We start from the raw sequence: 15,323 nt of genomic DNA on the forward strand, positions 1-15,323 counted from the left end.
TCCCTGTAGCCCCAGCTGTCCTGGAACTCACTATGTAGACCAGGCTGGCCTTGAACGCACAGAGATCGGCCTGCCTCTGCCTCCCAAGTGCTGGGATTAAAGGCGTGCGCCACCATGCCTTTATTTTTGTAGGTGGCTGTCACAGTATGAGTATAGAGGTCAGAGGACAGCTTTTGGGAGTCCTTTCTTTCCATCTTGGGGATTCTGGGACAGAACTCATGCCATCAGGCTTGGGAGCAGTCACCCTTATCCACTGAGACACCTTGCCAGCCACGAATACCATATATATTTTTTTTAATTTATTATTTTTATTTTATGTATATGTGTGTATTGCCTGCTTGTAGGTAAGTGCACCCATGTCATGCAATGCCCACAGAAGACAGAAGAGGCTGTCGGATCCCCTGGAACTGGAGTTATAGATACTTGTTAGCTGCCATTTGGGTGCTGGGATTTGAACCCAGGTCTTGTGCAAGAACAATCAGTGTTCTTAACCACTGAGCCATCTCTCCAGCCCCTAAAAGTCTTGAGGGGAGTTCACGGAGGTACGACCCGTGCTTTGATGTACCCATTACGTAAGCCTTCTGCTTCCAGGTGAAGGTTTGGATGAGCAACAGGGTATTATTGTTCACAGCGTTTGGCAGGAGGGCATGGAAAGGAGACAGTGAACGGTGTTGGATCCCAAAACTCGCAGATGAGCTGTGTGCTGTCCTTTTTTTAAAAATTTTATTTATTATTTTTATTTTATGTATATGCATGTATTGCCTGTGTGTAGGTAAGTGCACCCATGTCGTGCAATGCCCAAGGAGGACAGAAGAGGCTGTCGGATCCCCTGGAGTTATAAACCGTTGTTAGCTGCCATGTGGGTGCTGGGATTTGAACCTGGGTCTTCTGCAGGAACTACCAGTGTTCTTAACTCCTGAGCCATCTCTTCAGCCCCCGTTTTGTTTTTTATAAGAGAGCACGTTATGTAGCCCCGGCTGGCCTTGAGCTGGTTATGTTGCAGAGGATGACCTTGAACTCCTCGTGCTTCTGCCTCTATCCCCAAATGCTGAGATTACAGACATGTTCCCCCACATCCAACTCTAAACTTTGTTTTCTTCCTCTGGCCTGGAACTTGCTATGTAAACCGGGCTGGCCTTGATCTCACAGAGATTCACCCACCTCTGCCTCTCAAGTGCTGGGACTAAAGACATGTGCTACCATGCCCAGCGTCTAAGCTTATTTCTTAGACTTACTGCAAACCTCATTCATTGAGGTTATAAATGGCCTGTTATTTCATTATGTAAATTTAACTAACTCTCAGTTTCCTATTTCACTCTGCCTAGTATTATATATACACCATCAGTGAACATTCTTTTAAAATGTTTGTCCAGTGCCATAATATTTTATTATAAAATATTGGATAAAATCGCTGGGCATGGTGGCACATACCTTTAATCCCAGCACTCGGGAGGCAGAGGCAGGCGGATCTCTGTGAGTTCAAGGCCAGCCTGGTCTACATAGTGAGTTCCAGGACATCTGGGGTTACAGGGAGACCCTGTCTCAAAAAGATCAAAAAAAAAAAAAAAAAATTGGATAAAATCATAGGGTAAGTATAGTTTTAGGCATTTTCATATCTATTGAAATATTGCCATAAGAAGATATTCTTGGGGACTGGAGAGATGGCTTAGCAGTTAAGAGCACTGGCTGCTCTTGCAGAGGACCCAGGTTCAATTTCCAGCACCTACATGGAGACTAACAACCATTTGTAACTCTTGTTCCAGAGGATCCTACACCTTCTGGCCTCCATGGACATTGCACGCACGTGGTATACTTCATCCATGCAGACATAACACTCATACACATAAAATAAAAATAAAATTTAAAGAAGATAATTCTTAGTAGGGGCTGAGGATGTTGAGTGCTTGCCTAGTATACTAGTTAACTTTCTCATTGCTGTGATCAGATACCTGACAGAAGCAACTTAAGGAAGGGTTTTTTTGGACTTGGGTTTGAGGGTCTAGTCTATGGTGGTGAAGCCATGACAGCAGTGCTGAGGGCCTAGTCAATGGTGATGAAGCCATTTCAGCAGGGCCGAGGGCCTAGTCTGTGGTAGTGAAGCCATGACAGCAGGGCTGAGGGCCTAGTCTATGGTGATGAAGCCGTAATAGCAGGGCTGAGGGCCTAGTCTGTGGTGATGAAGCCATGACAGCAGGGCTGAGGGCCTAGTCTGTGGTGATGAAGCCATGACAGCAGGGCTGAGGGCCTAGTCTATGGTGATGAAGCCATGACAGCAGGGCTGAGGGCCTAGTCTATGGTGATGAAGCCATGACAGCAGGGCTGAGGGCCTAGTCTATGGTGATGAAGCCATGACAGCAGGGCTGAGGGCCTAGTCTATGGTGATGAAGCCATGACAGCAGGGCTGAGGGCCTAGTCTATGGTGATGAAGCCATGACAGCAGGGCTGAGGGCCTAGTCTATGGTGATGAAGCCATGACAGCAGGGCTGAGGGCCTAGTCTATGGTGATGAAGCCATGACAGCAGGGCTGAGGGCCTAGTCTATGGTGATGAAGCCATGACAGCAGGGCTGAGGGCCTAGTCTATGGTGATGAAGCCATGACAGCAGGGCTGAGGGCCTAGTCTATGGTGATGAAGCCATGACAGCAGGGCTGAGGGCCTAGTCTATGGTGATGAAGCCATGACAGCAGGGCTGAGGGCCTAGTCTATGGTGATGAAGCCATGACAGCAGGGCTGAGGGCCTAGTCTATGGTGATGAAGCCATGACAGCAGGGCTGAGGGCCTAGTCTATGGTGATGAAGCCATGACAGCAGGGCTGAGGGCCTAGTCTATGGTGATGAAGCCATGACAGCAGGGCTGAGGGCCTAGTCTATGGTGATGAAGCCATGACAGCAGGGCTGAGGGCCTAGTCTATGGTGATGAAGCCATGACAGCAGGGCTGAGGGCCTAGTCTATGGTGATGAAGCCATGACAGCAGGGCTGAGGGCCTAGTCTATGGTGATGAAGCCATGACAGCAGGGCTGAGGGCCTAGTCTATGGTGATGAAGCCATGACAGCAGGGCTGAGGGCCTAGTCTATGGTGATGAAGCCATGACAGCAGGGCTGAGGGCCTAGTCTATGGTGATGAAGCCATGACAGCAGGGCTGAGGGCCTAGTCTATGGTGATGAAGCCATGACAGCAGGGCTGAGGGCCTAGTCTATGGTGATGAAGCCATGACAGCAGGGCTGAGGGCCTAGTCTATGGTGATGAAGCCATGACAGCAGGGCTGAGGGCCTAGTCTATGGTGATGAAGCCATGACAGCAGGGCTGAGGGCCTAGTCTATGGTGATGAAGCCATGACAGCAGGGCTGAGGGCCTAGTCTATGGTGATGAAGCCATGACAGCAGGGCTGAGGGCCTAGTCTATGGTGATGAAGCCGTGACAGCAGGGCTGAGGGCCTAGTCTGTGGTGATGAAGCCGTAATAGCAGGGCTGAGGGCCTAGTCTGTGGTGGTGAAGCCATGTCAACAGGGGCTTGAGGCAGCTGCTGGTCACATTGATCTTTAGTCAGGAAGCAGAGCCATGAATGCCAGTCTCAACTGACTTTCAGTCCAGAACCCCAGGCCATAGAATGGTGCCAAGCACAGTTAAGGTGGGTCCTCCCTCCTCACTTAAGCCTAATGTATATCATTCCTCACAGGTACCCAGAGGCTTGTCTTCTGTATGATTCTAGATTTCTGTCCTGTTGGTAATCCATATTAACCATCACATCTAGCAAACACAAAACCCTGAGTTTGAGCTGGGTGTGGTGATGCATGCTTTTAATCGGAGCATTCAGGAGACAGAGGCATGCATGAGGTTTGAGAGTTCAGAACAAGCCTGTACTTCATATCAAGACCCTGTCTGGAAAAAACAACCAAAAAGTATGAATGACAAGTTGTAACTTGGTAAGCTGCTGTAAGGCTAGCCAGTGGCAGGCATCATTTACCTCATTTATTTATGCTGTTTTTTTCTTAACTTTTATGTGTATGAGTGCACCTGTGTTGTGCAGTGCCCAAGGAGAACAGAAGGCGGCTTTGGATCCCCTGGATCTGCAGTTACGCACCATTATTGGCCACAGTGTGGGTGCTGAGATTCAAACCAGGGTCTTCTGCAAGAACAGCCAGTGCTCTTAAATACTGAGCCATCTCTCCAGCCCTTATCCTTTTTTTTTTAATTCAACTATGATTATAGACCTATGCCAACATGAGTGCCAGGTACCATGATAGAGTCTAGGTTGAAAATGCCTGGGAAACTCAATCAAGACTAAATATTAAGGGGCTGGAGAGATGGCTCAGCAGTTAAGAGCACTGGCTGCTCTTCCAGAGGACCAGGGTTCAATTCCCAGCACCCACATGGCAACTAACAACTGTCCGTGACTCAGTTCCAGGGGATCCAACACCCTCTTCTGGCCTCTGTGGGCTTTGCATGACATGGCTACACTTTCATACATGCAGGCAAACACTCATTCACATAAAATAATGTTTTGTTTTTACTAAAGGCGTGCGCCACCATGCCCAGCTCAATTTCTTTTTAAATTGAAAAATATTATTCCAGGTGTTGTGGCACATGACTTTAATCCCAGCACTTGAGAGGCAGAAGCAGGTGGATCTCTGTGAGATCAAGGCCAGCCTGGTCTACATAGCAAGTTCAAGGCTAGCTGGGACTACAGGGAGACCCTGTCTCAAAAAAAAAGTCATAGTTTTCCATGAGGTTTTTGGAGGCTGGCTGGTCTCTTGGTTCCCTATCCATGCCTCAAAGACAGTTTACTGACCTATAATGTCCCATGTGCTCCTTCCTCCAGGAGGTTCATATGTTGACCTTCAGCTGATCCCAGTTCCCAGGCAAGGCAAGGCTTACTGTTCTCCTGCTCAGATTTCCCTAACATCCATACAGAATGTTCTACTTCCTGAGTAATATGATGGAATCGCAGTATTACAGTACTATTCTTTGTTGTTTGTTCTGTGCCAGGCATTATGCATGTCTTATTTATCCACATTTAACAAATAAGGACACTTAAGATCAAGAGAGGGCTCAGTCTCATTAGACCTGAGATTCAAATCTACCACTCAGCCTAGGCTCTCTTCCCTGCTAAAATGGCATGGATCCCCTTGACACGTTGGGGGGGCGGGGTACATGTTCATGTGGGTATGAAAGAATCTGTGTGTGCATGTGCCTGGAGGCCAAGGGACCCCCTCAGGTGGTGGTCTCATGAGCCATCTACCTTGTTTTTTGAGTGTCTCTCAACTGGTTCTGGGCCATCTACCTTGTTTTTTGAGTGTCTCTCAACTGGTTCTGGGGCTTATCAATTAGACTAGGCTGTCTGGCCAGCAAGCCCCAGAGATCTGCCTTTCTCTGCTTCTCCTGCACTGATATTACAAGTGCATGCCACCACGCCTGGTGTTTTAGGATGCACAGGATTGAACTCAAGTCCTTATGCTCCTGACAATTTTTGTCTCCCCAGTGCTCCTGACAATTTTTGGTCAGCCTGGTTTGCCTTGATCTTTTGATGAAACAGCCAATCAAATCTTTCAACAGGCCTACCTTAGCCCTTTCTACATCCCCAACTAGGATTGGAGGGCTCTACCTGCCTCCTTCTCCAGTCTGAGATGGGGAGAACGGTCACAAGCAGGTCTGTGATCCCCACAGTACACTCCACCCTGTGCTTCACCTTCCAGAGCCCAGCCTGCAGCCATCTCCTAGGCACTTGCTTCCTTTCTTTGCTTCTCTCTGCAGACTGAAGGTTCCTCTGGGGCCACAGAAAAAATGAAGAAAGGGCTATCTGACTTCTTAGGGGTAATCTCGGACACCTTTGCTCCCTCACCGGACAAAACCATTGACTGTGATGTCATCACCCTGATGGGCACACCCTCCGGCACAGCTGAGCCCTATGATTGCACCAAGGTATTCACTGGCAGCCTTCCCTGGGAATGCTAGGCTTCACCTCCCATCCTTTATTCACAGAACATATGTTCAGGCCAAAAATATGTACATATTTGTAGAACTAAGGTGGAGAGCACCAGTAAGAAGATAATTACTATATTTCTAACCCATAGTCTCATCACCCAAAGATACCGCTGATTCCTCAGCATGTAGCCTTTTTTTGTTCACAAACATAGTACCTGTTTGTTAGGTTTTTTGAGACAGGGTTTCCCTGTAGCCCCAGCTGGCATGAAACTTACTAGTAGACCAGGCTGGCCTGGATCTCACAGAGATCCGCTGGCCTCTGGCTCCCCAGTGCTGGGATTAAAGGCATTCACCAGCAGGCCCAGCTATATTTGGGTTCTTTAAGACTGATTTCTGCTAGAACTACACATACCAATTACATCAACAACTACAGCAGTGTGTTTGTGCTACTCTAGTTCCTGTTTCATGGATCACTTTCTCCTGAATCATAGGGTAGTGTCATGGCAGCTGAATCTTTGATGCATCTTACCATGTGGAATTTCCATTCCAAATGTGCATGGTTTTCAGCACTGGCATTGGTGACACCACTTACTGAACACGTGCCAGAATTCTAGGTTATGAAATGATAAGATTTTTAAGCAGTCACAGTGACTCATCACAAAATCACTTGCTCAGGTTCTGAAGCTGACAGCCCATGCTTCATGGAATGCTGAGGAAGCAGGGCTTTCTGCTTATCAGCTAAAGCTCTCCCTCTGTGGCCCTAGTGGAACAGCTTTCTCGTGCATTTGACAGAGTGGCTCTAAAATTTAGAAATTCTTTTCTTACCTTCTCCCCTCAGAGCTTCATTGTAACTCAGTCCCCCTCCTGTGTTGGCCTTAACACGTGCTCAGAAAGTATTCTATCACTAAACTACATCCCAGCCCAAGATATTGTTAATGAATAATTTTAATTTGGGGGTAATTGCATTATCTTACAATTTGCCCTTACATTTGGGCTTTATTAACATAATTGTATTTGACATTTTTCAAATTCACATACTTCAGATGGAGTTTATACATATAATTTTATAATCTACTTACTATATTTTCTTAGTTCTCAGGGTTGGAATACCTGGACTATTTTTCTGAAAGCCTTTATTTTGGGGGTCTTTGCCCAGTGCCACTATGATCACTATGTTCAACTCCTCAGAATGTCTGTTCTTTTCTCTGTTGCTTACAGGCTCGCCTCTATAGTCTGCAGTCAGACCCTGCAACCTACTGCAACGAACCTGATGGTGAGGGGGTAGCAGTGGGGGTGAGCTTTTGGGGCACATAGAGCAAGAGGTTCTGGGCTCTTACGGATTCTGGGGGCCCTCTGACCCAGGTAGTACAGGCCAAGCACTCCTCTACATTCTGGAAATGGAATAGGACCAATATATGCCTTATACCCTAAGTAGGTTGATAGTCCCTTTCCCTCCCTGAATCCCAGGTATCTTCATCCTGACTCTGACTTCTGAATAAACTTTGCTCCTCTGACCCCTCATCCTCTCTGCTCAGCTTCCCTACCATCCCTGCAGCCCTTTGCTTTGGCTCCTGACTACTAAGCCCCTATTGTTCAGTGAGTCCCATCCTGGAAACTAGAGACCAGAATTGAGTCAAGCTGCCCTTTCCTCTAGAGCCAGCTATAAAGAGGGAGAAACAGGAACTGAGGAATCACACAGAGGTAGTAAAACCTTCAGAGGGAGTGGCAGTGTGAGTGTAGCCAAGCCTAGGGAGCCTAGAAAGTGATGTTTGAATCCAAGTTCTAAGAATGAATTAGAAAAAAATTAGTTTTGGTTTTTCGTTTTGTTTTGTCTTTTTGAGACAGGGTCTCTTTGTAGCCCCAGCTGGCCTGGAACTCACAGAGATCTGCCTGCCTCTGCCTCCCGAGTGAGTGCTGAGACTAAAGGCGTGCGCTACCACACCCGGCTGGTTTTGTATTTAAGAGTAGGAAAGAATATTCAGACAAAGGCAACAGTGTTTTTAAAAATCCAGAAAGAACAGGGAGCTCCTGTCAGTGACACTAGATTAACTAGTGTATGAGGAAGTGAAGGCTGTTGGGGAGCCTGGTCAGGAAGGGCTTTGAATACCAGATTAAGTGGCTTGAGTTCGGTTGTGAAAGACTCACAGTAGTGGTTCTAAACTGTTCTTTAGTCAAAAAGGTCTGTGGCGGTGTACACCTTTAAAACCAGCACTTGGGAGGCAGAGGCAGGTAGATCTGTAAGATCAAGGCCAGCCTGGTCTAAATAGTGGAGTTCCAGATGGGGCTACAGGAAAACACTGTCTCCAAAAAACGTCTGTCGAAATCCTGGTAGAAGAGCATACTCCTATAATCCCAGCTACTTGGGGCAGGGGTAGTAGTGGTACCTAAGACCGGAGTATTGAAAGAGTGAGACCAGGCTAGGCCATCTAATGAGTTCAAGGCCTGGGTAACTTAGTAAGACCTTGTCTCAAAATAAAATTTGAAAAGGGCTTGGGATATAGTTCAGTGACAGGTATTTGCCTAGCATATGCAAGTTTCTATGTTCAGTCTCTAGTACCAGAAATAAAAATGAAAATGATAGCACTTGATAAAATTTTGTGTACAAGTATTTGAAGGTCATATGTGGACTCTAGTGTTAAAAGGTCAGGTAGGGAACTGTTAGAGAGTTTGGAGACCTGCAGTGATGAGTTCTGTATTTTGTAAAGTAGCCCTTGAGGCAGCATTGTGAAGGGTGGGACAGAAGGTGAGGTAGGTGTCTCCTGGGCATCCCTCATCAGAGGCCAGGCCAGAGCCTGGGGTGAGGCAAGCTGGATAAAGAACATAGGAGATGCTGAAGAAGTAGAATCAGAGCATGTGGAGATGGAACGCTAGGGTGGCTTCTGGGTTTGCAGTGGGCAAGCAATCGGGAACCATATTGAGTGCATGTGCTTGCAGCTGGGTCTGGAGCTCAGGAGTCTCAGGGTTATGAAACGACAGGAAGACACAGTGGGAAAGGTGAGGAAAGGAAAACAAAGAACCCATAAAGACCCAGAGTATCCACAGAAGTAGGAGGAAAAGGACAAAAGAGGGGCTGCCAGGGGAAGGCAGTGGCTCCTAGTCAGAATGTGTAGCACAGTCACGTGAGGGAGGAGAGAGACATAGCTGTTGACTCTGACAACGTGGGTCCACCTGAGACCTGAGAATAGCTATTTCAGAGAGAGGGCATTCAGTAGAGTAGCCAGATGCAGTGAACTAAAATGCCAACAGAGATAATAGACTGTGGTATTTTCTGGAGATTTTGTCCTAGTAGAACCCACCCACCCTATCACCTTGCCTGACTCTTCACCTTGAACCAAATGTCTTGGGGTTTTTTGGTCTTTCTGAGACAGGATCTCCCTGCATAGACCAGGCCTAGAACTCACAGCGAGCCACCTGCCTCTACCTCCCAAGCCCTGGGATTAAAGGCAAGCATCACCACGTCTGGTTCAGTTTTCTTTATTGTTCAAGTCCAGGCTTAAGTATGTTCTGAAGTCCCAGTCTTTCCCCAGACCCAGGGAACTGACCATCAGCGTCTGTCCCTCTGCAGGGCCCCCGGAATTGTTTGACGCCTGGCTTTCCCAGTTCTGCTTGGAGGAGAAGAAGGGGGAGATCTCAGAGCTCCTTGTAGGCAGCCCCTCCATCCGGGCCCTCTACACCAAGATGGTGAGGGCCCAGCCAGCAGGACCTCAGCTGGCTCCAAGCTTGAGGTGTCGGGAAGTGGGAGGGCCATGTGCAGTGGGTGACCCTATAGAGCCAGATGGGTCATGTGCTGAGCCAGGAACGTGCCTGGAAGAGACTGATTTGCCAGGCTTCTGGCAGTCAGACAATGGTGAGAAATGGAAGGACCGGCAAAGTCTGATGGGAGTTCTTTTCTCCTTCCTTGGCCAAGCTGGGCCTGGAAGGTGGGTCTGGCTAAAAATAAGGTGGGGGTGGGAAGGGCTTTTGATAATCACTGTAAATCCACTTCCTGTGTCTGAAATCTAGAGCAGCTGGGATCAGGTGATAAGACAGGGACGCAGACCCCACACATCATTCCCAATTTCTCATCTCTGTTTTCCCCTCCCGCAGGTTCCAGCAGCTGTTTCCCATTCAGAATTCTGGCTTCGGTATTTCTATAAAGTCCATCAACTTGAACAGGTATTCTGGTCTAGCTTGGGAAGACCCCTGCTCAGCCCAGGGGAAAGCAGGCTGGATTTTTGTCAAGGCAAGAAAGGGTTGGAGACTGCAGTCCTTTCTGGAGGTGTCGAGGGTTCTGAGGTCAGGATCAGGGTAAAGAAGGTGCCCTGACCTCCTGCTTATTACTGTCTCACCATCAGGAACAGGCCCGGAGGGATGCCCTGAAACAGCGTGCAGGGCAGAGCATCTCTGAAGAGCCTGGCTGGGAGGAGGAAGAAGGTAAGAGGTGTTGAAGTGTGATGGGCAAGTGACAAGCCTGCCTGGTACTCTAGAAAGTCTGCAGAGACATGGTGCCCCAGCGAAGAGTAGGAAATGAGGACAGTGCATGTGCTGAGCATAGTCAGAGCTAAGGAAGTGATGTGTCCCAAGGCTGGTAGAGCCCTGAGCTTGGGTACAGAAATCACATATATATCAGCTGGAATAAATAGCCCTGTCATACATGAGCCTGAGGTTGCATAGTTACTGAGAAGCACACTAAAAATATACCTTCTATATAAGATTGTGTGATTGTGACTCAAGATGTGTTTGTGTTGTATGTCCATCCTTCATTAAAATTATGTGTGTAGTCCTTGCCAGAAGTTCACTATCCCTTTTTACCAATAAGCCAGCAAGTTGAAAGTGTAGTGGCCTGCACAGTCATATGCCTAAGATAGAGCAGAGCCTGATCTGAACCCAAAGCTGACCACTTGGCCTTGCCTTGCCAAGCTCTTACACTGTCTCCAACTGTGTTGCTAGCATCCCAGCCTGGCCCCTTGAGTAGGTGAGACTGACTGGGTGGGGGGTGTTCAAAAGAATGATGATGGACTAGCAGGGAGGGACATAAGTGCTAGTCTTCATTGGAGTTAACCTCAAGGGATGTCCATGCTGCAAGGTTGTCTTGGGGCTGACTGATTATACTCTCTCCCCCACCTTTCTCTCACTTCAGAGGAGCTTGAGGGCATTTTACCATCTCCAAAAGAAGCAAAAGTTACAAAAGAGACCAAAACTTCCACATCCCCTGAAGGTGGGCCTGGCACCCAGAGTCCCTGTGTAGAGACTTCAGTGGAGCCCCCTACAGAAGTGACTCCATCAGAGAGCAGCGAGAGCGTCTCCCTTGTGACACAGATTGCCAATCCTGCCACCGCACCTGAGGCACCAGTACTGCCCAAAGACCTGTCCCAAAAGCTGCTGGAGGCATCTTTGGAGGAACAGAGCCTGCCTGAGGATGAGGGAGAGACTGGACCCCCACCACCAGTTCCCTCCAAGCCCCCAATCCCTGCAGGCCGCCCTAGCGGCCCAGAGCCCAGGCCTCCAGCTAGAGTAGAGACTCTGAAGGAGGAGGCACCCACAGACTTACGAGTGTTCGAGCTGAACTCAGACAGTGGGAAGTCTACACCCTCCAACAATGGCAAGAAAGGTAAGTCTACAGGCCCAAGCCCAAGAGGTTGTGTAAGCAGGAAAGGCAAAAATTGCCACCATAGATGTATCATGTCTTGGTGTCCCTTGTCATGATCTTAGGAGCAAAGATCCTTCATTTGTGATACTTAAGATAGCTGCTCTGCATATCGCCATATTTATTATCTAACATGCACATAGTCTTTGAAAGAAGGGCTCGTTTTACAGTTACTGGGGTCTTTTTGTTTGGTTTGGCTTTGGTTTTTTTGAAGGTGTCCCTATATAGCCCAAGCTGGCCTTGAACTCACTGTGTAGCCCAGATTGGCTACACAGTGATCCTTTAGCTCCCAGATCCTTAGCCTCCCAAGTGCTAGGATTACAGGTGTGACTCACCATACCCAGCATTGTTGGCATCTTATCAACAAAGTAAGGTTTAGGCTAGACCCTGTGCTACCCTTTTTTTATGGTTTTTCATTTTTCTTTACAGCTCACAACCCAGTGAGGTTGATACTATTTCACAAATGAGAAAAGTAATTTCCAGAAATGTTAAGTATCTTTTTCAAATTCATATAACTAAGAAGAGAAAAGCTTAGATTTAGACCCAGGTCTGTGCCCATCTTGAGTCCAGGACCAAGCCCTTTACTATATTTGTGCTCATTCCTATCCTTTTAAACAATTCAGCCTTGCCGCAGGTCAGGAATCCCTATGATGTTAGAGGTCTTCTCTCTTGTGGAACCTTGGGGAATTCAGTGAGCCTTCATTATTATTATGAAGCATGCAAACCTTCCATGTAGTTTACAGAATGAAACAAACACCTACAAACTTAGGGTGACCCAGCTTCAACAATAAAGCTGTAGTGTCTTGTCTGTGTGATGGAAATTTAGACTGGAGACCAAGTTTGTGTCAAAGAGCAACATTTTTTTTTTTTCTTGGTGTTTTTGAGGCAGTATCTCCCTGTACTGTAGCCCCAGCTGGAACTCACTATATAGACCCAGGCTAGCCTTGAACTCACAGAGATCCACCTGCCTCTGCCTCCCAAGTGCTGAAATTAAAAGTGCACCACCACACCCGGCCAGAGAACAGCATATTTAACTCCAGGACTTAAAAAACTGTTAGCTTTTTTGTCTTTGCCAAAAGTCCCTCTGCAGATTGCTACCCCTTGACAGACATGCTGCTGTCACTGCTGATGCTCAGTGCCAGCCACAGCTAACGCTGGTTCAGCAGGTTGAGGCCTGGCCTGCTGCAGAGCAACAGTAGATGGTAAATAGACCCACCCAGCCTTACACTGCTCCCTGACAGAAGCTTCATAGTTTCCAGTGCTTCTCTTTTGCTTTGTTTGATGAGGTCATCCATTGAGCTCTTACCCGCTCTTTATCAGTCACTGAGGTGGGAGGGGCAGAAGTGACAATCTTTGTGATGAAACGTGAAGCAATGCAGTGTGGGACAGGCTTGATACTAGAGGCATTCAGAGAACGAAGGCATCTTTGAGCATGTGCAGTGATTCACCAAGGAGACAGAGGTGGAGAGTTGGGGCAGGTGCTGGGGAGTGCTAGTCCAGATTGAGGGGTCATATTTAAGGGCTTGTAACTACAGCCTCTTTTCCATGTCTTCTCCTGGGCAAGGGAGATACAGATGGGTGGGATGTTTGGATCTTAAATACAGTTTAAGAACCTAGCATCTTAAACCAGAATCAGAAGTTTGCACTGGGGGCCATAAAGCAGCAGACCACAGAGGCCAAGGACTCAGAATCTGGAGGACAAACCCCAACTTTACTCATAAGCCATGTGACTTTAGAAGTTACTGATTTTCTCTAAGCCTCTGTTTACTCCTGTATAAATTGAAGGTAATTGTTTCATGATAGCCCTTAATCAAAGGAGAAAGTTAGGCAGAGCCCTACTTTGGGAAGATGGTGGTGGTAATGATAGGTAACATTCTCTGAGCATTTTCTGTGTCTAGACCTGTGCTAAGCACTGGATATGCCTGTCACTCAATTCTCACAAAGCCCTCTTAAGATCTTGCAGTATCCCTAGTTCTACTAGTAAGACACTAACATCACTCTCCCGGGATCACTAAGATCACTTAGAAGAGTATGAATCAGTACAAGTGGAAGAACACATGGTGGGCCTGACAGGTGTGGGATGGCTAGACCCCTTTGAGATGCTGGTCATGAATTTTGAATGAGACAAGTCATCCCTGCTGGACCTTTTTTTCTTCAGTTTTTGTTTTGTTGAGACTCGCTACGTAGCCCAAACTGGCTTGAACTCTGGGTCCTCTTCCTCTGCCTCCTAAGTGATGGGGTTACAGCCAAATGCCTGCAGGCCTGGGAGCCCTTGTACTTTTGTCCAGCCACATTGAATTGCTTTAGTGTTTTAGTGACGGTACAGTTTAGACAAACAGTTGGATTTCACCAGAGTTTAGCCTGGTAAAAAAAAAGAGAAAAAGAAAAAACCCTGGTATATGTAAGAAATGAAAGCCAGGCCTGATGGCACACACCTGTTCTCAGTATTAGGGAGGCAGAGGAAAGAGCAGGAGGAGCTCAGTTTCATCCTTAGCTGTGTGGTGAGCTTGAGGGCAGGCTGGGCTACATGAGACCTTCCTGAAAACAAAAGAGCACAAGGATGGCTCTTGGAATCTTTTCAGAATAAGGAAAGGAATAAGGGATAGTGAAACAGAGTTAAAGAATTATGTGTGAGCCAGGTGTGGTGGCACAGGCCTTTAATCCCAGCACTCGGGAGGCAGAGGCAGACAGATCTCTGAGTTCAAGGCCAGCCTGGTCTACACAGTGAGTTCCAGGACAGCTGGGGGCTACAGGGAAGCCATGTCTCAAAAAGACCCCCCCTCCAAAAAAAAAATTATATGTGACCTGGAAAGATGAACATGGCTCAGGGTTAAGAGCACATACGGCTCTTGCAGAGGACTCAAGTTTGATTCTCAGCACCCACATAATGAAACTCATAACCACTTATAACTAAAGATCCATAGAATCTGATGTTCTCTAGCCTCCAAAGGCACCTGCACTCACAAACATATACCCACACAGAGACACACATAATTAAAAATTAAGTAAATTCTTTGGGTTGGGGGCAAGTCAGGATCTCACTATGTAGAACTGGCTGGCCTAGAACTACACAAATCAGACTAGCCTCAAACTCAGAGATCTCCCTGCCTCTGCCTCCCAAGTTATGAAATTAAAGGCATGTGCCACCATGCCTAGCCCATAAAATAAATCTCTTTAAAAATAAAATAAAATGAAACAAATCTTTAAAGAAAAATATGGTTCCTGATACACGAGATTATCCTCTGTCTTTTTTTTGGGCAGGGGTATTCCTTTTGAGACAGGGTCTCCCTGTAGCTCCAGCTGTCCTGGAACTCACTATGTAGACCAGGCTGGCCTTGAACTCACAGAGATCTGCCTGCCTCTGCCTCCCCAGTGCTGTGATTAAAGGCGTGCGCCACCACGCCCAGCTATCATCTGTCTTATACATACATGTATACACACACACATATTGTTCTTATTTGCCCTTCCTTGCTGGGAGGAAATCTTAAAAGATTGATGTTATGTGGCTGGAGAGATGGCTCAGCGGTTAAGAGCACTGACTGCTCTTGCAGAGGACCCAGGTTCAATTCCCAGCACCCACATGGCGGCTACGAACCATCCTTAACTCCAGTTTCAGGGGAATCCGAAGCCCTCTTCTGACCTCTGTGGCATTGCACGACACGGGTGCACTTACTTACACGCAGGCAATACACTCATACACATAAAATAAAAATAAAGGGCCAGGCGAGGTGGCGCACACCTTTAATCCCAGCACTTGGGAGGCAGAGGCAGGCGGG

The 15,323-nt window shown here is 47.4% G+C and overlaps 1 protein-coding gene across 1 annotated transcript in view; it reads left to right on the forward strand.

Annotated features, from left to right (window-relative positions):
* The window catches only part of Bsdc1 (BSD domain containing 1), a gene marked incomplete in the record, with an annotated part of 28,897 nt that overhangs the window by 5,755 nt on the left and 7,819 nt on the right, over positions 1-15,323 (forward strand). The window contains 6 exon segments of the mRNA XM_017801970.2: positions 5,751-5,918; positions 7,140-7,194; positions 9,487-9,602; positions 10,008-10,076; positions 10,256-10,334; positions 11,041-11,511. Coding sequence (XP_017657459.1) covers positions 5,751-5,918; positions 7,140-7,194; positions 9,487-9,602; positions 10,008-10,076; positions 10,256-10,334; positions 11,041-11,511 — 958 coding nt within the window.

Source organism: Nannospalax galili, unplaced genomic scaffold (genome assembly GCF_000622305.1).
Source record: "Nannospalax galili isolate Female #2095 unplaced genomic scaffold, S.galili_v1.0 scaffold111, whole genome shotgun sequence".
Lineage (NCBI taxonomy): Eukaryota > Metazoa > Chordata > Mammalia > Rodentia > Spalacidae > Nannospalax > Nannospalax galili.